Source organism: Lycorma delicatula, chromosome 1 (assembly GCF_047948215.1).
Source record: "Lycorma delicatula isolate Av1 chromosome 1, ASM4794821v1, whole genome shotgun sequence".
Classification (NCBI taxonomy): Eukaryota; Metazoa; Arthropoda; class Insecta; order Hemiptera; family Fulgoridae; genus Lycorma; species Lycorma delicatula.
In genome coordinates, this window is record NC_134455.1 from 116,630,676 (window position 1) to 116,656,225 (window position 25,550).

Consider the following 25,550-nt stretch of genomic DNA (forward strand, 5'->3'; position numbering starts at 1 on the left):
TTCTCTATCAATTTAACCAATAGTTTTATTTTTTTATTGACAATTTAATAAAGTTATTTTCTGCCACAGCAGAAAACAAAAAAATTGAGTTGAAAATTTTTCAACTCAATTTTTTTGTTTACTACACCCTTTTCATAGAAAATAATGGCGATTCAGTTCTGGAATCCATTTTTTAAAAATCTTTCACATCACAAACCACAAGAAACCTCTAAATTTGCTCCTTAATTTACCTTTAGAATTTCAGTAGGGCTTCATTTCAGCAGAGTAGCATAAATTGAGGTGAAATCTTGTACTAACCGAAACTTGCTAATGAAGCGTTTTTGAACCCATGTTTATATGAACTTTGTTCATTATTTTAACAAGAGAAATATGCCTATGAAGTTTAGCAGATTCTGCTAAACTTCATTTTCCCACAAACAGCTGTGCGGTTTGTGGGAAAAGAAAGAAAAAATTAATAAGTTTTTTTTATACTGGTTAGTTTCAGGTAGAGGTCACTGCGATCAATTTTTTTTATAGAATGGCATCAATACAGGAGAAAGTGAAATGTGTGTTGTGATAGCACAGATTGAAATCACTGATTACTGTGCAGCAAAATTTTAAAAGGGAATATGAACGACCAGCACCTGGTAGCAAGAGTATCATGTAGTATGCAAAATTTAAGCAAAGTGGAAGTGTAGTCGATCTTCTGTGAACAGGGTGGCCATCCATTAGTGAAGAGAAAATTGAAGTGCATCAAACATTTTTACATAGCCCTTCCAAATCTACCCGTCAAGCATCTCATGAACCTGGGATTCCCTGGTCAATAATGTACATAATTTTACACAAGAAATTAAGGTTGCATGCGTATTTGCAACATCTACAGCCAGATGATGGCCCTTGTCGTGCTGCTTTTGAGATCGAAATTTTGCAACAGATTGTTAATGACAATGAGTACCTGCAGCGTGTTTTTTAGACGAGGCTACTTTCCAGACCTCAGGGAAAGCAAACAGGCGTAATGTGAGAATACAGTGCTAATAAATCTGTACTTTACCAGGGAAAAAATTAGATTACCCTAAAGTGAATATGCGATGCGGTTTGACATACAACAGAATCATTGGTCCCTTCTTTTTCATTGAGCAATCAATAACAGCTAACATTTATCTGGATATGCTGCAACACTTTATTATACTTCAACTAAATGATTTGCAAGCTAGGGCGGTTTTCCAGCAGGATAGCGCACTACCACGTTGTGGATTAGTAGTTTGAGATTTTCTGAATGAATCATTTTATGGCAGATGTAATGGGTGTGATGGTCCCACTCCCTGGACATCACGATCATCAGACATAATTCCCTTAGACTTTTCCCTCTGGGGTTATGTTAAGGACAGAGTCTATGCAACACCTGTACCTGATCTGGACACATTGAGACAAACTTAAGATGTTGCTGGTGTTACCAAAGAAATGTTGACTAACACATGGCATGAAATTGATTATTGGTTGGACATTTTACGAGTGATAAAAGGCGCACATGTTGAAGTTTACTGAGATGTAAAAAAAACTTTGTAATTTTTTCTTTCTTTTACCACAAACCATACAGCTGTTATTTTTGTAATCATGGAAAAACTTTATAGACACTCTGTATAATAAATTATGTTGTATCATGTAAACAAATTTTAAAATGATGCACAAGTCAATTTATTAATCTTTTAAATTTCTGTAATAATCATTAATTTTATCAAGTTACAGTTTACTAATTAAAATATTAAGCCTTTCATTGTAAAAAGACATCTTATTTTTAGAAATTGGTTATTACAGTAATTTCAGCCAATTTCATCTCCACCACTATTAAATTAATAAATTTGAATAAGCTTGAATTTTTTTTGCAGTATAAATGCTAAATAATGGCTAATTAAACCTAGTGTAAATAAACTAACTTAAGAAACACATTATTTACATTGCAAAATGGTGCCCTTATTTATTTAAAAGAAATTAAATAAATTAAAAAATTAATAATAATACAGATTTCAGCAATTTTAACAATCTACTCTTGACAATAACTTGGTGAAGATTATTTACCACTACAGAAAAACAACAGTATGACTTAATAAACTCTTCACAATTATAATACACAAGAGATTGGACAAACATTACAAACAATACAAATGTTAAACTTAAATAATTGCATATAAGTTATACTTTCAATTTATGTGGAGCAAATGTTGTGGCCTCCATTGATGGAAATACACTGAAAGAAAACAAATTAATTATTGCCTAACTCTTTCAAAAATCCTTGGTGTAACTTTCATTCACATAATGATAATGTTCTTCAATTCGCTGCTGAAGAACTTCACTACTGTACACTGTTGTACCGTAATCCATCATTTGTAGGTGTCCTAAAAGATAGAAATCTATTGAATTTACATCAGGTGATTTTAAGAGTCAACCTATTAGTCCTGAATGATAAACCCACCTTTCAGGGACATAATTATCCAAGTACCGATGGACAGTGACATTGAAATGTGGTGGAGTACCATCCTGTATGAACCATGTATTACTCCTAAATACCAGAGAAATTTCATCCAAATAATTTGGTTAAAAGCCTTCTAGGGAAGGGTAATAATTCCCACTATTCAGTCACACTGACAAGACATATGAAATGACAATTAAACAACCACAAAAGTTTATTAAAAATTTCTCCTGAAATCTAGACTGTATGTCATTAGAACCTTCTTGGGTCCAATGGTAAGTATGAAAATTGAAGATTTCATTTCGGTTGAATCCAGCTTTATCAGTGAACATTACTGCAGTGAGAAACTGTGGCTTATTTGGTAAGGTTTTGTAAAATTACTTTACAAGATGCTCATCTTGGTAGGTGGCTATTTTCATTAACTGCTTGCATTCTTTGTACAGAATGTACTTCTTGGCTTTACAAAATTCTCCAAACAGTTATAAAAATAATTTTTTTCATATAGTGCAGTCCTTTTACTGTCCTCTGCATTTTCTCAATACGTTCTAACACCCTTTCCTTCAACTCCTGCATTCTTATGTTTTGAAGTCTTCCTTGATGATGAGCTCTAAGAGAAAAGTATCCAGTTTCTCTTAACCTTTTATGTATAATTACAAAAATCTTTCACTTTACAAATGATTATTAAAAAAACTGATAACAAACCTTAATACAAAAATGCATCTGCTTTTTCAGTATAAAAGTAAGGTTATATTTTAAAAAATAGAAGTAATAAAATATAATTTAGTTATAAATATAAATAAATTTACATTATTATATTTACATTTATAAATATAATGTATTTCAAAAAATAGAAGTAAAAAAACTAACTGATATCAAAACAATTAACTAATAATTAATTTCCGAAAGTAGAAGAAAATAAACAATAACAACGGAAATAAAAATGAAACAAAGTGGTAGAATAATAAGAACAGATTATAAGTATTATCACAATACCGTACTCAATATGATAACTGTAAGTAATAATATAACAGTTTGATTACAACTGTAAAACCATGTTACTATTAATTACTAATTAATTACTATTAATTAATTACTAATTAATTTTATTAATAAGTTTAATATTACCATTAATAACTAACACTTAATTGTTTAATTTATTAATTTAAATTATTTCAGTTAGGTGATTTTTTTTAACTTAAAAAATTCACTAATAATTAAATCTTATGTTGTAATAATTACCAGAACCACAGTCGATGCCATCTTCATCATCAGATAACTTTTCAGTCTTGATCTTTACCTTCTGCTTAAGTTTAACACTATAAACACTGTTGTTTTATTTTCACTACTAGAATTCTTCAACAAAGTTTCCTTATTATGAAGTTTAGAAGAAGATTTTATTTCAGATGGTTCTTTTTTAAGATATTCACTTTTAACAGAATGTACTTCGTCTTCCTTTTTATTTTTTTTATGCATGCTTGAAATTACAGATGAAATCTGGCTGAAACTTTCTGCAATAACTCAGGGGTTTTTATTGGCTGATTTTCAAAAATAGAGTACAATTGTTTAAAATGAAAGGCTTAAGATTTTAGCTAGAAAAATGTATTTTGATAAAACTAATGATTACAAAGATATAACAGATTAAAAAATTGATGTGACTATCATTTTGAAATTTGTGAACATATTTACACACAATTTTTATTCTTTAGAGAAAATTGTTGCAAACATGTAAACCAAATATTACAATTCTGCAATACAATTTTGAATATGTTTTTCTTTAAAAAAACAGAAGAGTGGACAGGAGGAAAATTTCCATTTTTTAATAGTATATTTTATGTTCATTTTGTTAGCTAAATCTGATAGTGTATAACCAAGTATAGTTTTTGTCACACATGTGAATTGTATAAAAAAGAATAAAATACATATATTTATATATATAATTTAGTAAAATAAATTCTTTTTTGGTCCATATCTTCCTCTGTACTAATTAATTTCATAAAAAAAATTCCAGCACAATCCACCAAAGTACAGAATGAATAAGAGCTCTTACCTTATCTTATTATTTTTCTTTTTCTTTTCTATATATTGAAAGCATTTTGATGAATTCCCTTATCATAAAGTTGATTAAAACTAAAAATTAATAACACAAATATATTATTACATATATGACATAATATATGTAGTCAAATAATTAATTAAAAATCTTTTAATTTTAAGAAACATTAAATTTTTTTTACATATGTTTGTGGCCAGCCACTAAATACAGCACTGTACTAATACAATATAAACTTTACCCAATATTAACAAATGTTTGATAAGAGCATTAATTATCAAACACTGTCTGCAGATTGATGAAGGCAAATTTCTGTTTATATTTATATATATGATATTTTTCTAAAATGTCTAATTTGTTATATCATTTTCTTTTGTAACTTCAATTATTTCCAAATTAGTTTCTAATTCAGTAGTAGAATGTTTATTCACTATTAGATAGTTAGCAACATTAGAAAACCCCAATTTTTTGTTTATGTAATACCTAAAATGTTCTGTAAATCTTACTTTAAATGATCTATTAGTTTTCCCAATATAAATTTCATCACAATCATTACATTTTATTTTATAAATGCCACACAAACTATTAAAATCATTATTATAATTATGGTTTTTTTATATGTTTTATTATATGACTGTTGAGCTAGTGTGCTGGTTTATATTTTTCTTCACTATAAACATTAATTAAATTTTCAATAATATTATTAGTATAAAAGTATTTTATATAGATATTATCAACGCTGTGCGTTTTATTTATAGGTTTCAACATTGTTACGTTTTTAGATTAAATTTTTTTTTTTTATAAATATTATCAATTAATGATGCTTTATATCCATTTTTTCCTGCAATAATCTTTATTTCTGCATCTAAATTTTTCTTGTTGTTCTGTGTATAATGTATCACTCTATTCAACATGTTTGTAAATATATTAATTTTGTGTGACCATGAATGATTGAATTTTCTATTGAGTTATTTTAACCTACAGCAAGTAAAATAACTAAAATCCAAATGATCTATAGTCACAAAAAAATAATATATTTACAAGCATGTTAAATAGAGCAATACATTACATACAAAACAACAGGAAACATTAGAAATTAGAAATAATTTTTCATTTCTAATTAGAAATAAATATTATAAAGAGTATTGCAGTAAAAATGGATATAAAACATTGTTAATTGACAATATTTATAAAAAAAAAATTAATTTAAAAATGTAACAACATTGAAACCTAAAAATAAAGCATACAGCATTGATAATATCTATATAAAATACTCTTACACTAATAATATTATTGAGAATTTAATTAATGTTTATAATGATGAAAAATATAAACCAGCACACGAACCCAACAATCACATAATAAAACATTTAAAAAAACCGTAATTATAATAATGATTTTAATAGTTTGTGTAGCATTTATAAAACAAAATGTAATGATTGTGATGAAATTTATATTGAGAAAACTAATAGATCATATAAAGTAAGATTTGCAGAACATCTTAGATATATAAACAAAAAATTGGGTTTTTCTAATGTTGCCAACCATCTAAAAGTGAATAAACATTCTAATACTGACTTAGAAACTAATTTGAAAATAATTGAAGTCACAAAAGAAAATTCTAATAACAAATTGGACATTTTAGAAAAATATCATATATAAACAGAAATATTTGGCTTAATCAATCTGCAGGCAGAGTTTGATAATGATACTCTTTTCAAAGCTGCTATAGATAGCTTTTATTAATATTGGGTAAAGTTTATATTGATTTTTAATTATTATTTGACTACATGTATTATGCTATATATGTAATAATACGATCAACTGATGATAAGGAAATTCCTTGAAAGTGCTTTTAATATATAGAAAAGAAAAATAATAAGATAAGGTAAGAGTTCTTATTGATTCTGTACTTTGTTGGATGGTGCTGAATTTTGTTTTATGCTTTTGGAATATATACATATATAGTGGAATTTTTATAATTTGTATTAATTACTACTGCTAAATTAAGTTTTCATTTGAAAGATACCTGTAACTACAAAATTTAAACAAAAAAGGAATTCTATGAGAAATATTAGCCTCCTAAATATTTGAATCGGAGTCATACAGAATAGAAATAAAATGACGCAGTGGTGTAAGTTATGAATGATCAGCATGCTAGTCATCCAAATAATAAACAACAACAAAGACTTATTTTTTATTTTTCATTTCTCAGTGCAGTTACTGAAATGTGTGGGTAACTGAAAAATAAAAACTGGAACCAAATTTGATGATTAAAGTTACAGATTGGGGTAATTGCAGTTGAACACCTCAGTCGTGAAAACACAAAATCTTTAAATAGTAAAAAACTATTCAAAATTTTAAAGTAGCAATGTGAACTAAACATAGACAATATTTATATACAAATAAATAATGAAAAATAAAAACTAATAATTAAATTTTATGTTGCAATAATTACCAGAACCACAGTCGATGCCATCTTCATCATCATCAGACAACTTTTCAGCCTTGATTTTTACCTCCTGTTTAAGTTTAACATTATTAACACTAATCTTTTCACTACTGGAATTCTTTAACAAAGTTTCTTTATTATGATGTTTAGATGAAGAATCTTTTTCAGACGGTTCTTTTTTAATTTCTTTTTTAAGAAATTCACTTCTAGCAGAATGTACTTTGTCTTCCTTTTTAATTTTGCTACATGCATGATTGGAATTAATATTCATTTTACTCTGATGACCGTGATGATTGCTTGAACTGCTGCTGTCGGTTTTATGTTTTTTATCTTTACTTGTCGTGAGTGATGATGATGATGATGGTTTACATGATGAATTACTTTTATGTTTATCAACTTTATCACAAGATGATTTTTTATGTTTATCATCTTTAACCTTTACAGAATCACTTTTATGTTTCACTTCTTTAGTGTTGAAAGAATGACTAGATCTTTCTTCTTTTGACTTGTCTTTGGATTGCTCTTTATATTTACTGTGGTTGCTACTAATAATTTTACTATTACTATGACTACTACTGTCTTTATTATTACTAATACCACTATTACTACTGCTACTTTTACTACTGCTACTAGGATTTTTGCTACCACCATTAGAATGAGATTTATGATCATGTGAATGTTTATCCTTTGATGAAGATGAATGTCTATGTTTTTCTTCTTTTTTTTTATATTTCTCATGCTTTTTATCAGTATGTCTTTGAGAGATTTTTTTATTTTTATGTGACTCATCATCTGAGCTGCTCTCATTATTTTCTTCTTTCTCATATTTCTTCTTTTTATAGTGGTGCTGCTGTTCATCATCACTCTCTGATACACCACTCAATCTTGAGTGGAAAATATTCTCTTGTTCCTCTATTTCTTCTTCTTCCTCGACTTCCTCCTCATCTTCCACTCTACTATGCTGAGATTCAGCGTCAGAAACAGGGGCTGACTTATCATTATCAGAAGCAATATCTTCAATTTCTGCATCGGGTATCATATCTTCTTCATATTCTGAAGATTCTGGTTCTTCTTTTATAAATGAACTTAAATACGGGTTGGGCCTGATTTCTTCTTCACTTTCATCTTCCTCTTCTGCAGTATCTTCTGTTTCATTCTCCTCCTCTTCTTCTTTTTCTTCATCTTCATTACTTTCTGCCTCACTAATATTGCCACCACCATCATCACTATCACTACCACTTCTTTCATCATCTGATGATGACTGTGATTTTAATCTTCGTTTCTTAATACTACCTTCAGAATCCTCATCGGATTCATCAATAGCTTTACGCTTTTCTCGTGTTGGTTCTTTAACGGAATGATTTGATTTGCTATGATGTTTATGCTCCTTAAACTCTTTATCTCTAATTTCTTTCTTGTCACTTCTATAATTATCAGCCTTGTGTTCTTTAGTTAAAGAATGCTTTTCGACTGAATGTGAGCTATTTTTTTTATGATCCCTATGGTGTATATTTTTATCAACATTTGATCTGTGATGATTATGATATTTATCATTTTCCTTTGACTTATGGTCTCTACTGCTGCTGCTGTTGCTGCTGCTATGGTGATTAGACTCAATTACTTTGGATTGTTTTTCATTGCTATGATGACGCTCAGTACCGCTTTCTCTTGGTTGTTTTTCCTTACCGTTGCAATAATTTGAATCTTTTTCTCTTAAATGTTTTTCTTTTCCATTGTAAGAAGAATATTTATTGATACTCTTGCTAGAATTAGTTTTTTCATCATGTTCTCCTTCACTGGTCTCTTCAGCAACCATAGCTTTCCATTTAAAAACCAATGCCTTAGCTGCTTCAGCCATTTCTCCTCCATATTTTCTTAGAGCGTTTACAGATTTGCCAATACCTGTTTCTTCCAAATGTTGAACTGTAACACGTAATTTAAATAACCGTTGAATACAATGAATGACCTGAAAAAGAAGGAATAAATAGTGTTAGAAAAATTAATCCACATAAAAATATAAAAAAAGACTTCAAAAATAAAGATGTACACAAAACAAGTTAAAATAATTAATAAATCAACAAAAATATTTTATATAGTACATGATTTCCCAGAAAAAAAGGATACAATTACTTATTAGTTAGTACTGTACCTAAGTACCTGTACCTAGTACCTAAGCAAGCATTGGCAAGGGAAGCTTGTTTCAGAAGTAAAATATTATCAGAAAAATTTCCGATCCACAACTGAACCACAAGAAAAAACCTTACATGATCCTCTTTAAAACCCATTTTTTCCTTTGTTTACTTATTATAAAAAGTAATTATAATTTTTACTTACATACAAATATGAATTTTTACTTTTTAAATGAGTCAGAATTGTAATACTGAATTTAGTAACAAAGAATGTAATCATCAAGAAAAGGGAATAAATGAATGAAAAGTAATGCCCTGTTTAAATGAATGTAGGGTGTTCAACCTGTCAATTAAATAATTATCATTAAAAAAGAAATTATGTAAATCAATTAAGGTGAAAAAAGTATAGTAACAAAATGTATATACAAATAAGAATCAAATAGAATATTTACAAGTATGCAGCATACAAGAAGAAAATTTACTTGAAAAATAAATTTGTTTTCTCAACCAAACTTTTTTGTAATGTTAAAACTCATCATGACAAAAATATTTAAATAACTTGAAGCTTCAGATTAATAAAATTAAGCTGAGGTTTAGGTAACCTATATTCTTTTTTTATTTTTGAATGGTTTGGTGCACTTCAATTTCTTTCTACTCCATACTAAGCCTTAACATACCTCCTACATCCTGAATTACGTCTCGACATCAGTCAAGTCAGAGATAGCAAGCGGAGTGGATGTATGTCAAATGGTCTCACGTTCACTTATTCACTAACGATCATTTTATTTACTTTAACAATCTTTTCTTCATAACAGAAATGATTTGCAATAGCAAAGCTGTAGAACCTAACTTTTTTGATTAAGAAACATGAATATTAAATATTTAAAAAGTTGAAGTGTTTTACTTGCAACAAGTCAACCCATAATAATGCTGTTAAAATTTTGTGCTCTGAATGTAGCAGTTTATTTCACAGCAGCTGTATCAGTATGAATAAAGATGTGAATTCTTGCTTAAAGAAAACAAATCATGGTTTTGTGTTACTTATGGTAACGTATGACATGAAGGTGTGAAATTTGAATCAATTTAGATAAGTGATAATATAACCAATAATGTACTGGAAAATTTAATAAAATCACTGGGATATGAGCTTAAAGAGACATTAAGGTTAGTGAAAAAGATACTGGTAATTTGATTGAAAATTGTCATGAAAGAATTGCTGAAATTAATACAGAAATAAAAGATAATAATCAATAACAAAGACATCATACCTACTCTTTTAAACTTTTTTTTTTTTAAACTTGACTCTTGTTTGGCAAAAATTGAGTCTAATGGCAGAAAACATTAGTTTCAGAAAGTTTACCAGTAGGAAAAAAGTTGATCAGTAGGTTATAGACATGGAACAATGTTCAAGATCTAATAGTGTTGAAATTTTCAGAGTACCAGAGAAATCAAATGAGAATGTGTGTAGCATAGTTAAGCAGATTGGAGTAGGTTTAGATGTTAATACATGTGAATCAAGTAGTACAACCAATGCTTGTCATAGACTGCTAAATCATAATAAAGAGTCTACTGCAGTGGTGGTAATAATTGCTAGGTTTGTTGGAAACCTAGCAACAAAAGCTAAAAAATCAAAAGTAAAAGTACTTATGGCCGAGGTGAGAAAATTCTTCTGCAAATAACTGCTAACTCTAAAGTGATAGAACTGAATTACATGGAAGATCTGCAGGATCTGTAAGCTAAATTTTTTTTTTTGTTAAATGAAATATGGCTATAGTAAATAACTTCATTTCATTAAATGACTTCATTAATTTTAACTTTAATAAATGTAATCTTTTAAGCATAACATAGTTTTATTCCGCAAAATATTAGACGTAGGTGGAAAAATCTTAATCTTTTTCTTGCCAGAGTTGAAGTGTTTTACCTGATGTTACTATCCTAACTGAAATTTGGTTGTTTGTGAAAGACATTTGTTTAATATTGATAACTTTTTAATTGTAATAATGATGGTGTTTCAGGTGGTGTTATGGTTTTTATTAAAAAACATTTAACAACACAAGCACTCGAAGCTGATTTCACTACAGCAAACTGTGTAATAATTAAAATTAATTTGATATGATGAATTTATTATTGTTAGCCGTTTATAGGCTGCATAAATATATGATTAAATCCTTTTTATCATAACTGCAGGAATATTTATCTAAACTGTATTATTGTAATCTTGTGGTAGCCAGTGATATGAATTATATATTAAAAATTCCTGTAAGTCCACTAACCCAAATATCATTGAGAATAAACTTTTAATTTCACATTTTGGCCTTGAATCTTTTATTAATTCTCCAATAAGAATTACAACTATTTCCAGTACCTGCATTGAGCATGTCTTAGTTAGATTTGTCTGTAATATTAATTTTGCTTTGTAATGCTTTAATATTTATTTAAACTGCTTATGACAGTTTTATCAGTATACAGCTTAACCTTTACTTCTTTAGTAAACTAAAGTACTAAAATCTTTCTCACAATTAGTAAATCTCTCAAACCTTTGATTGATAGCGGTTTTTGTGCTAGGATTAAACAAAGAAATGGTCTGTATAAAAAGGTTAAGAATGAAGCGTGGAATGAGAAATTAATAAACATACTAAAAATCATTCAGGAATAAATTACATGCTGATTTGTGTAAAGCTAAGGATAAATACTATTATAATAAATTAGAAAATAAATAGTAAGAGTGACACTCATAAACAGTGGAAGATCCTTAATGATTTGCTTGGCAGGAGAACTGCTAAAACAAATATTGAATCTCTATGTTCTTGATGATAATACTACTGTCACTGATTCTCATTCTATTGTTAATGAATTTAATAATTATTTTATCAGTGTTGTAGACCAATTAATTGTACCTACTAACCCTTTAAATACTATAAATGATACTGTCAGTTTGGCTTACTACAATGAGTATTTCTGAACCAATAATGTTGGAGATTCACTCTTTTTAGCTCCTATGTCTGGCGATGACAGCATATCTACTTCCAATCTAAAATAAATTTCATTTGAAATAGTGGATATTTTTTAATTTATCAGTAATTTTTCGCTAAGCTCAGGTGAATTCCCCATGGTAATGAAAAGACCAGTTTTTAAAAAAAGGAGATCGTGATAAGTTGGGAAATTACAGACCTATCTCTCTTTTATCTGTTACTCTAAAATTTGTGAAAAGTGCATTAAATTTCATTTAATTAACTTCTTAAATAAAAATAAATTTTTTAGTAATAATCAGTTCGGTTTCCGTGAAGGTCTTGGTACTGAGCACACTCTTTTAAGGCTGGTAAGTGATATTTATCGTTCTGTTGATGAAAGTTTTCAACAACAGTATTATTCATTGACTTAACTAAGGCTTTTGACACTGTAAATCATGAAAAGCTAATTGAAGGGCTTGGTTTTGCGGGTGTGAGAGGTTGCGCGAATTTATTTAGCGACTAAGTAATAGGGAACAGGTGGTCACTCTGGATGGTGAAACTAATGATCCACTTCTGATAAAATGTGGTGTTTCTCAGAGTTAAGTTTTGGGTCCAATATTCTTTCTAATTTATGAAACAATCTCTCTTAATGCCAACCCACAAGAGAAGGTAACTGCTTATGCAAATGACATGTATGCTTTTGTATGCAGATTGAAACAATGAAATACTTGTGTTTAATGTTAAGATTCTTCTGTGAGTTGTACAGAACATGTCAAATACATAAATAATAAATTGAAAGCATTATAAAATTATTTTATTAGATTAAGAATGCCTGCTCTTAGGCTATACTGAGGTTTCTGTATTTGGCTTTGGTTGAGTCTCTTTTGTCCTATGGGAAACCCATTTATCTACAATTAAACCTTTATTAACAGCACAAAATATATCATTAACATTCTGGCTTTCAAATCACATTTCACCATCTCTTCCATTGTTTAAGGATCTTAATTTACTTCCTTTATAGTATTTATAGTTTTATATGTCTTTTATGTTAGAAGTATTTCATACATAAAAAGGTGCATAATACTCATTACTTTTCTATTCCTAGAACTCATAAAACTGTTACACAAAACCTTTTTACCTACAGTGCACCACATAGTTATAACAAATTACTGCTAAAGTTAAGAGGTATTAGCAATTTTTATCGAATTAAAACTGAGCTAAAAAGTGGTTATCATCTTGCGATGACATTAATTTATTTTTCACTATAGTAACATAGTTATGGAATAAAATCTTCTTTTTTTGCTTTTATGGTTGGAGTTCGCACGTATTCAATTATTTGTAAATTATTTTGGGTTGTTATTTAGTTAGAGGCACAATAACAATAAATACATCTGTTTATATATATAATGAAAATATAACTTTGGGTTACCTAAATTTTGTCATGAAATTTTTTTTTAATAATTTTTATTTTATTTATTTACTTACTGTTACTCTTGTAAGTTATTAAAAGTGTATAATTTTATTTATAATGTTGTAAAATTTTCTGCTATTTTTTGGGTAATTTCATAAGAAAGCTACCTATTGTAATGGGTACCATGATTCGACTTCCGCAAAATTTCAATATATCTTCGCATTTCACATTCCCCAGACCCCAAAACCACTGTCAGCTCAAAAGTTTATACATATCACTTTCTTGTGGACACAATAACTGCTGTAATTTTGCGCCAATCACTTTTAAATTGTTCCTTAAAAATAACTCGTCCCAAAATTTCGGTTGAGTTCGTTAACAGCTGAAATCAGACCATGGGGATGGAAACGGGGTGGCTTTTTTGAAAAAAAAAAACAAACAAAATATTGCTGCAACCTTCTTATTAAGTGAAATATTGAATTCATTTAAAGTTCCTACTGTTCATTGGATAAGGGCCTAAAACTTATCTAAGTAAAGTTTTTTGATATCACCAACTGTTGACCCAGGAAGTGGAAAAAATGGGGTTTAGAAGACAAATAAAATTCATCCCTCCCTTAATAGGCACAGTATCAAATCTGTTTAAAGTGGTCGTTAGACCTTTAAACATTACCTAAAACTATTGTCTGAAACAATTTTTGATATGACCAACTTTTATGACAAAGGATGACCAAATGTTGTTGGAATTATAAGAAGATGGGGCTTGTTGAATGCTATATGAAACTTTTTTTCACATGCAACCATTGTCATATTGAGTAAATCTGAAATTTTTCTTAACTTTAAGGTGAAAATTTTTTTTATCCACTACTTAGCATCGGTGAAATCTACCTCCGCTTTCTGGCGTGCTGAAAGGGATTTTTTTCTTTGTACTGATGATGAAGATAACTTTAAAAATTTGAATTATAATTTCATACATTCTAATCTTTGCCATTCTTTACTGTTTTTACTATCTACACTTCCTTCTACAACCAAATTAATTAATAATGGGTGCTTTAATGTATGTTCCAACAGCCTTCATCTTCTTTTGCAACATTCTTCTACTAAGTCCTCTCTTCTCCAGTTTGTCTCTAAACTTAATTTTGAATTCTATCAATCCATAAAATTTTCAACTAAAAGTTTTCCTGTAATACCTATCTCAAAGGCCTCTATTTTAAATTTGTTCTACTTTACCTGTTGTCATGTTTCACAGCCATGATGCACTGTATGTTGTATAAATACGTCTTTTCTAACTCTAAATATATTTTTATACATCTTGATTCCTTCTCTGTTTTCCACACTTATAAAAATCTGCATTTAATAACTTCTTTATAGTGTTTTCCAATTATACTACCTTAATAGTAATTTCATAGATTTTGTTATATGATAATCAATCTTAATAAAATACTACTCATTGTTTTCATTACTGGTACATTTCTTTATCAATATTATAGTTGTGTTTACTTTAAAAATAAACTTCTTCACAATAATAAATCCATACAATTTTTTACATTTTCTAATTCATTCCCAGTTTCAGCCAAAACAACAATATTAGCAGATTGTAACATTTTTTATTTTCTATCCTATTTTTACAGATTTCTTTCATTGTTTCTATATATATTTCCAATAGTAAAAAGAGCAGACTACATCCTTAATTTTTTTTGCTGCAGCTTTTCTTTATTATATTTTCTTATTACTTAACCACCCACAATTCTTGTACAAATTATAATTTACTATTCCCTCTACATTTCAGTATTCTGATTCTTCAAATCTTATACATTTTATTTCACTCTACATTAAATGGTTTTTCAAGACCTACAAACAAATGCCATGCACGTGGAATTTTCTCTTCAATCTGCTTATAATGTTAATAACGATAATGAAAACTGCTCTATACATTCTAATGTTTTTTTTTCTGAAATTGAAATGATCTTCATAAAAATAGACCTTCTTTTCTTTTTCCTTTTGTTCTTTTCCACAAATATTTATTACATTAACAAAGTGCTTATTAAAAGAGATTTTGAATAATGAATATTATTTGTATAGTATCATCCCATGGTGATTAGTTTCCCAATAGCTGGAGGCAAGATATGAAATAATTTTAGCAGTATAAGAAAGATTTATTACACAATGTTGTAGATATCATATGTATTTAATCTGGGGAGAAAAACCATTCAGTTTACAAGAGTAATTTTTTCTTTTGAATTTTTATTACAAAGTTAAAAGTAATAAATCTATCACAAGATATATTAATCTTTATAATAAAATTTTTAAAACAAATTATTTTTTTTAAAGATTAAACCTTTGTCTTTTGTACTAACTACAGCAAAAGGTTTGCATGTTAATTTTTTTTTATTTATTAGCTATTTGAAATTTTAAATTCAGTTTCCCAAATTTATATTAATCTATAACAATGCACATTTGTCTCACATGTAGTGAAACCAACCAACTCTGCTTGCAGGGTTAGAAGTTAGTAATGTTCCATTTCAATTTACTGTTTCTAGCTATTTGAAAGTGCTTCCAATTAAGTTGGTAGCAACCCAGTTTCAAACCCTATTAAAACTTCAGTGAACAATTGAGTGTGTATATACATATTAAAAGTGATGCAAGCACAGATACATGGTATTAAATGCAATTACATTTGCCATTAAAAAAAATCTCTGTGAAAATCACAACAGTTCATCTTATACTTTTTATAGATCCATAGATAGAAAAAGACTAATCAAACTGCAGTTTCATATTACCAACAAAGATAAATAAACACAATTACAGGCAAGTTTAGCATGAAGCTAAAACTTTTAGGCAGAAAATTTTTAATAAATTCAGAAAGGGTTAGCTAATTCATAATGATATTCACATTTTATACATTTATTGCACTGAACATACAATTTTGTGGTTATCTGAATAAATAAATGCATGTCTATAACCTTTCTAAAAGTTCAATAAAAAAGGTAGATAGCTCATCAAAAAGAGACATCTTGAACTTGACATAACCTGACATTCCGACATAAATATGTAGATAGGTAATCAGAATTTTTACTATTTCAAGCCATGTTTAGCTCAGTTGGATGAATTTTTAATTATTCATCCAACTGATCAGATTTAACTATTATTGAATTTTCATCTAATTGGCATAGGAAAGACAGAAAGCTAACTTCTGTTTGGTGGTTCCATATACAACTAAAGCAGATAATTCTAGGCACCCTGAAAAAGAAAATAGAATACTGGAAGAAATACAAGATGGCAATCTAATATATGAAATATAACCAAGAGAAAACTTCAAGTATAGTATACTTCAACTATAGTATTAGCCTTTTGAATGATTTAATCATTATTTGAGAATCTGATTACACTGAATCAGAGGTAAATATATATTCTGAATAAATTGTGCAAGAAATATAACTTTAAAATTCCACTAAGACAACATATTTTTGCTATTTAGAAGTGAATTTCCATTTGCTCAAAGATACTTGATGAGACAAGCATCTTGCTTTCATTAATTAGGGTTGCAGCATCTTCAGTGCAGCAAACAGCTCACAAAATAAAGTGGAAACAGGATCAAACATCATAACAAATCTAGTAACCTTATGTATATCTGTCAGTATACTAAGTGATTTTTAGAAGTAAAGGTGTGTTTAGTTTGCCATTTTATTTTCATATTTTGTCAAGCATATTTTTCAGGAAACCATACATTTTTTATCATACTTGATTTGAATGAAAATGAAATTGATTGTTCTGCCACAAAATATTTTATTCTAAATATTGGAAGGAAACACAGTCTTCATCTGGTAAATCAGGGCTGAGAAAAAAATGATGGTGAATATTAATGATACTTGCGTCAATTACAAAAAAACAAAAACTTGCATGATCTTAACTAGCATGCAGGAATGTTATAAGAGTTCTTACTATGCTTTTACTATTGCTATAAAAGTGCTTGTTTTATTTATGTGCACTGTAAGCTGTATTACTTCATGATTCCATGATGTTCCACAACTTTATAGTGCAATTTTAATTTTTACGATGAAGTTAAAGAAAATAAGTACAAAATGACTTATGGCACCATTATTACAACATTTGAATGATAAAAAGTCAAAATAAATATAAAAATGAAATTCTAAACAATAATGGCTACCTCAGTTGTTTTGTATTGGTGTAAGTTACTACAAAGCAGCATGATAGTAGGATCCAAGCAATAGAAACATGATTTTTGTGGAGTTAAGGGCTGTTCGCAATCAGACTGGTTATCCAATGTATATACATGCTGATTTAAACATCTACAGCTTTGATTAAAAAAATCAGAGGTTGTTGCAACTGTTTGTGGCAACATTCGAAAAGGATGTCAAACAAAAGATTATCCCTAAAGGTTCAGTATTATAATCTACAAAGAAAAAGGAAAGTTGTATGACCTGAAGAATTTATGAGAATGAAGGGTGTCATAAAACAATGTCAACTGTAATAATAAGTATAAAAATATTAAGTGCCAAGAAACCCCCTTAGGGCACTTATTTAGTGAGTCAAAATGGTATCACTTTTAACAGGTTTTTCATGATTTTTGAGAGGTTATAACTTTTTTATTAGTACAATAACAAGGAACTTTTTTATTTGTCATAAACATCTACAAAAACACTAAGTTGTGGAAATTTGAAATTTTTATCACCAGCCCCAAAATTTGAATGTAAAAAAAAATTAGTTTTCAAAAATTCATAAAAATTTAGGGGTAAGTACATCACCATTAATATTATTTATTGTAAAACTACTAATATATGCCTACATATAAAAAAATAATTCAAACTGTATATGCCATCCCTGCCTCTTGAAAAAAATGACAAAAAGTGAAATTTCATCACAGTCTTTCATGTTCAAATTTATTGGTAATTTTCTCATAGAAAGAAGAGAAAAAAGCAAATAAACCACTGGACCAATCTTTTACCTTGAGAAAATATTATTAAACTGCTTTTTGTTTCATCCTTCCAGGACCAATAGTTGTTTAGTTATAATTTTTTTCTGTAAACACTTACAATAACAAAAATTGGCATGCACATCATAACAAAAATGGCCGCCACAGATAAACTGCTTAAATAAAAAATTAAAAAAAAAGTAGTTTTAAGGTCCTGAAACATGTAGGAAACAAGTGGGCGAGTTACAATTTTTTTTTAATTTGTCATGCAACGAGCTTGTTTTTTTGGGATACTTCAAATGGATTGACCCAGAGACAATCTTGCAAATTAACTTAATATAAGATATTATTTATCAAATTTATAGAACAAAATATTATAAATTTAATACTAGAGTTCTGTTAAAATAAAAAAAAAAAAAAAACTAATTAAAAAACATGAAATAAGGAAATAAAAATGAACATTTGATTATGTTGATGCAATTGTAATCTAAGAACTAGAATTAGTAATGGAAATATCAATATACCTTAAAAAACAATAAAATGGATTTTGGTCATTATGATCAAATAGTGTATAACTAATAACTTCTCAAATTGGCTACTGTGCCAATTTTAATATTAAATGAAATTTAAACCAATAAATCATAGTAATTAGAAAAGTTACACTTACCAACATTAATTCCAAGAATCAATTTTCACAGGATCTGTATCTTCAGTTTGTATAATTACATTAAAATATATTTTTATAATTTTTGAATTTGCCAAAATTGTTATTTTTTTATAAATTATGAATTTATTAAGCATGAATATGCAAATATTCTGCTGGATAAATTACAATTCTACATTCTGTTTTGAACAGCAGTATTTGTGTATTCATCCATAATAAATTCAAAATTTATACAACAGTAACAATTTTGACAAATCCAAAATTCAGAAATTATAAAAAGGTATTATTTTAATATAATTAAGTACCAACTGAAGATGTGATATCCCACAAAAATCAATTCTTGGAATTAATATTAATATGTTAAGTTTAACTTATTACCTGTGTTTTGTTGGTTCAAACTTCATAATATATATATATATATATATATATATATATATATATATATATATATATATATCAACACACACACACACACACACACAAACACACACATAAACAATTTTTTTACAGATATGTTATTTAGTGTTGATCTATTGCAATTATACAGAGTGAGCAACATAAAACTGAACCCATAACGTAACCACTACAGAATCGGTAGGTTATGTTGGAATGAAATTTTATGAATGGTATGGATGAATTAAATAAGAAAAACATAAAACGTAATTTAAAAGTTGCTTTATTTACCTTACTGTTACAAAAGATGCTCAAAATGACCACTCTGGTCATTGATGCAATTTTGTGCTTGACTGATCATATCAGTCGAGTTCGGTTTTATGTTGTTTACTCTGTAGATCTTAAAAGATATTCTTTACAAAATTTTAAGTTTCTAAATTCATACAAAATTAACAGAAACTAAGAAAAACAAACTACAGGAGACTAAGATATTTTTTCTTCTCACTTTTTATTTTAATTTTTCCATTTCATTTTAATAGTTAGCATTCCCTGTTTACAACTCTTGTTCAAATTATTCTGGTTTTAATGATTCTTCTAAAAAAAGTATGAAAAATGTTGTACAAAAAAAAAAAATTCCTAGATAATCTTTATCAAATTAAAAACACTTTATCTGAAGCCAATTAACTATTTCCTTTTTCATTTATTTAATAGCCTAATTGCTGCTATGTTTTTAAGTCCTGGAAAATTGGGGAAATTTACCCTGTTCATTTACTTTGCAATTAAAGTCTGTTTTTACCCACCTCTTCTTAATCTAGCTCAATCATATCTATTTTCAGTTTTTCCATCATTAATTTTTCTTTTCGTTCAATAAGGTTTGAGGTCAATACCACATTGTGAATGGAGTCCGGTACCAGAAGCTTGTAGTCAATCGCATTAAAACTTTCAGAATTTTGAAGTATTGTAAGGCAGATAACAGCAACTGGCTATATGTTCTGCTCTGGGCAATTATGTGTCATTATTACTTGCTTTATTTATGGACTCAATTTAATTAAATAACTGTGCAAGTAAGATGCTATTTCACTACCTTTTCTCTGAGATAGAAGTAGCTACAGACAGTCATTATTACAGTTCTGAAAAGTTAAATTGAGAGTCTTAAGTTTTTGGAGCTAAAGCGATACAAAATTTTGTAGAAATGGAGCAAGCAGACAATGCTGCAAATGAAATGTTAGATTTTGATTATCTCCTTTGATCAGTGATTTGTTCTTCCTTTTCTATTTATAAGCAGTCAGTTGTCTGATTCTCTATAAAAAAAATCTTATACTGCAATCTGTACAAGAGCAGCAAATTTTAATAATGGTACAGCCAACAGTTAACAGAATTAATGTTGCTTTCTGAAAATTTCTGCTAAGAAACTACATACTCCTTTCATTCTGCTGCATTATTCAGCTTGAAGAAAACCTCTTTTTTAAATTAGTTCCAACAAACATTTGGTTCTCATCAAATAGTTGCAGCAAGCAAGATTTGGAAACTTTACATTTTTCATCTTCAATTTCAACATAATATCGTACTATTTGTAAACAGTAACTTACTTCTTTTACCTTCAGTTCTTTTTCTTGAAGTGGTGATGTCTTGTACATCCATCACCTTAGTAATGTAAGATAATCTCTATCTATTCATTCCACAAAATTTCTCAAACAACTAAGTTTTTACGATTAGGTTCTGAAAGAATTTTTCTACATTTATTTTGATAAAGGTTCAATTTTTTTTCTCTGAACTAACTTGCATTCTTGTTTTTTCCTGAAGAAGGCAACTGCCTAGCTTCAGATAAAAAACTTAAAATATTTAAATCAGTTGAATCACTCTCAGTGAAGTAAACATAATTAATTATCGATAAAAAAAAGAATGATCTGCATATATTTCTTTCATGTAATACATGGCTCCTTATTACTTGAACTACAGCATTCATCTTCATGATTATAGGAAGGGTCCATTGTTTAAGTGATCACTTTCATTGCTTCTAATGAACTTGATAATTCATCACGAATAGGTAATAAACTTAAACCTGAAAAAACCAACAAATGACAGGATTTAAAAAATTCACTTTACAAAAAACTTATTAATATTATTATATGAAAGTGATATTACTTTTAAAAACATATGATTTTAAAATGTTCAATAATCAATTTATACAAATTGTACGCCCTGATACCTAACCTCAGGTCACACTCTTTTTCACTTTTTGTATTTTTAAATAGTTTGCACTAACACTTATAAATTTATTTGAGAGGTTATCTCTAAAGTAAAGACTGTTTCAGTGTAAAAAAAATTATTCTGAAAACTTTATAAATATTTTTTATTTCTCTTAAACTACATACCTTATATTACTTCTCTATAGAATCACCACATGAATTAAGACTTCATTGTAGCGATACACCAATTTCAATATACCCTCGTCATATTCTTCTGCCGCCAGTCCATTTACCAACTGATTAACAGCATTTTTAAGTTCATTGTCACCCGTGAATTGCTTACCACTTAAAAATTCTTTCACTTTCCAAAACAATTGGTAATCAGAAGAAGGTAAGTCCGGACTATATGGTGAGTGATCGTAAAATTCCCATCTAAATGTTTTCAGAAAATGTGTCGGACCTGCAACATGTGAACGTGCATTATCATGCTGCAGGATGATGCTGTCAGACAGCCACCCAGATCGCTGATTTTGAATGGCATGTCGTAGCTTACGTAGAATTTTGCAGTAGATTTCTGCATTTATAGTCGTTCCACGTGACATGAAAACAATCAGTAGTATACCAAACCGATCCCAAAAGACTGTGGCAATCAGTTTGCATCCAGATGGCTGTGGCTTGACCTTTGTTGGTCTGGTTGATGACTGAGGATGACACCATTCACTTGGCTGCAGTTCTATCTCTGACGTGTAATATGAAATTCATGTTTCATCGCCAGTAACAATCAAATTAAGGAACTCATCACCTTTTTCTGTGTAGCGCATCAAAATTTCCAAAGCAGATCCCATTTGGATTTCTTTGTGACGTTCCCAACATCGCAAAAAAACGTTTTGATGGTTTAAAAAACATATGACTCCACGTATTTCACAGTCAGCGGCAACATCGATTTCCCTTTTCATTTTATAATGTAATAACTCACACATAATCAAAGATTCTACAACGCGACAACTTACAGACAACAATGCAGTGTGTACATGCAGTACAATGTGTACATGTGTACAATGCAGTGTGTGTGGCCTTGAATGACACAGGTTTGCCAACCTTATTAAGGCGAGAAATTTCCCAGCGGTCTTTACTTTAGAAATATCCTTCGTACTTTAAGGCTGTAATTATCTTAAGAGATTTCAAAAACACAAAAAAGCATATATTAATTAGTTATTTATTTTACTTACTTTTAGTTTCACCAACAGTATTCCACATGACTTCTGATAATTATTGTTCAGTAACGAATACAAGCATTCCAGTTTCTGAAAGTCACTCTTTTTAAAATAAAACTCGTATACTTGTGTTTACAACCACAACAGTAGTTTTATATACAATATCTAAATTATATTGATAGCTTTTTATATACTACCAACACTGGAGAATTAAGTAAACAAAAAGAAAATAATAAAAATAAAAACACTCAACAATGTAAATTTTTCTGGGAGAGCTAGAAAAGCTTCACATTCTACAGAATGCTTTTTATGAGAAAAATTAAGTAATAGAAAAAAGTACACAAGTAAAGAATTTGATGAATGTGGAACTGTTGTTATTCTATTTGCTTAGTAATATTTTAAGATACAAGACCCATAATGACCGTATTTCCCCCACCTTCTTTACTAATTGTAACAAAAATAAAATAGGATCACTGACCCATATTATAAATCACTGTACAGAATTTCATAAAAATCAGTTAATCCAGTCTGAAGATATCAAGTAAAATGATGATAACTGACATAAAATAAAACACAAGAAATTAGACTTGTCCTCCATCCTTGCATGAAATTGTCCACATACATAACAAAACTGACAATGTAATGGAATTACCTAATTAGTGAGAGAGTCTTGGGGTCCAAAAACAACAAAAAAGAAAAAAAAGTTTTTTGCCATAAAAAAGGTTTTAAGGGAATTTGAATAAGACCACACATTATCAGAAAGTATTGTGCTACCCAAAAGGCATTTAATTACATAAACAAATTTGCCAGACCTTTGAGTAAAGTTTTGAGGTACAGGATCCATGAGATCTGTACTTCCCTGCTCCCTTAAAAAATAGCAACCAAAATTAGATGGCATCAGTGCCTGGAGTAGATTCTTTATATATAGTATGTGATATAAGTACATACCTAGGGGAAAAAACTATTTTGGCAATTTAGAGAAAAATATGTTAAAATACAAAATATGACACATCACATTTAGCACAATAAATAGATGTTTCAAACCTGTGAATAAAATGTGTAATAACGGTTGAATTATTGACAGTACATTTACACTCAACTGTAGATTTGAAAACATTCTATGAGCTGCAGAATATTACAACAACTTTTCTGTTCAAGGAAATTGACTTAGAATACTTTTCAAAGTCACTTCTACAACATTAATTATTCTATACCTGTTTTGACCAGATTTTGAAAGTACTTAACACTCTGAACTAGCAACAAAGATCAGCCTGTTTCCTAAAAAAAAAGTTTAATGAGTTTAATTAATATCCTCCTACCCTTTTATTTTTTATCTGACTAAACCAAGAGCAATAAGGGGTCAGGATGAAGCTTTTGTTTATATTTCAATTATGGGAGTGGACTAGGTACATGATACCGAATGGGTGAGCAATTCATTTTTTCCAAATAATCACCTGAAGCTGTCTTCAATATGGTGTTCAAAAATGTTAATTTCATGAAAGTGTAAATGATGATTTTCATATAAAACATTCTAATTAAATGTGATTTTCTATAATCAGTTTTTCATTTCACTAATAAACTGGACAATCTGATTTTACATTAACTTATATTTAATTTCCTTCAGGATTATCACTGACATATTGCACTGACAGCACAATTCCTCAGCCTTAGCATGTAAACTAATGACATCTTTTTGCCAGTAACCTCTAATTAATAAATGCTAATAACATGAAAATACCTAATGGAAAGTACATTTGACCTATGTCAAATGTAGAATACTTTCAACTGTCTATATAAAAAAAAATCATCTAATAAATATAACTTTCATTGCTCCTACTTCATTATTTCAGTTTCTATCAGATGTTCGTGCCATAGTCAAACTAACTGGATGCAAAATGATGGATCCTACCATTTTTTAAAGACGTCTCGCTTTCTTTGTTGTCAGAATAGAAATTTGAATAAATTAAATAATAAAAAATTAAAATATGATGTTTTCACATGCATCTTATTTAAAAAGAAAACAGTTATCCTTAAAAACATACTTTACTAAATATTTAAAAAAAAAAAAAAAAAAAAAAAAAAAAAAAAAAAAAAAAAAAAAATGATTTTCATAGATTTTTTACACTGCTTCCTATTTCTGAAATTACAAATAATTTACTAAATTTCCTTCAGCTTGAATTATGATTAGTTTTTTGAGTAGATTGGCTGGAGAAATGCAATTTCTTACTAATAGTAGAAACACTGATGAGTGTGAATCATGACACTGTAAGTTGAAAAATGTTATATTCCCATCAATAAAATTCCCAGAACCAACATTTATAACAATGGATTATTTTCAATTGTTAGTTGAAACCAACTAACGAAAAAAACTCGTCGTTTTTCAACCAGTTGAATAACAATTTTGTTGATTTTGTCCATAACAGTTGATGAAAATTATTTTTAAAAATTTTAATTTCTGTAAAGAGAAACTGAATCAAATTTTACAATAAAATATTTTTATTGAGTTATTTCAAAATGTTTTCAGTTATCTTTTTAATAATCTTTAAATACTGGGTTAGTTAATATTTCTGGTGGCAGTTTTTCTTAATTAAACAGAAACATATTAAGAATATAGTAAAAAAATATATTGGATTGAATTCTGTCAGTATAAAATATATAAAAGTTGTGCCTGTGTATGAAATGTATAAAACAATGTAACACCACAAAAACAACTCTCAGAAACCA

General features: G+C 28.5%; 1 protein-coding gene across 3 annotated transcripts in view; it reads right to left on the reverse strand.

Annotated features, from left to right (window-relative positions):
• Nucleotides 1-25,550, reverse strand: part of EloA (transcription elongation factor elongin A) — a 126,707-nt gene that overhangs the window by 76,207 nt on the left and 24,950 nt on the right. For all 3 annotated transcript variants that reach the window (XM_075359735.1, XM_075359744.1, XM_075359726.1), the window contains exon 2: nt 6,955-8,914. In XM_075359735.1, the coding sequence (XP_075215850.1) occupies nt 6,955-8,914 (1,960 nt within the window). The remainder of the gene's footprint in view (nt 1-6,954; nt 8,915-25,550) is intronic.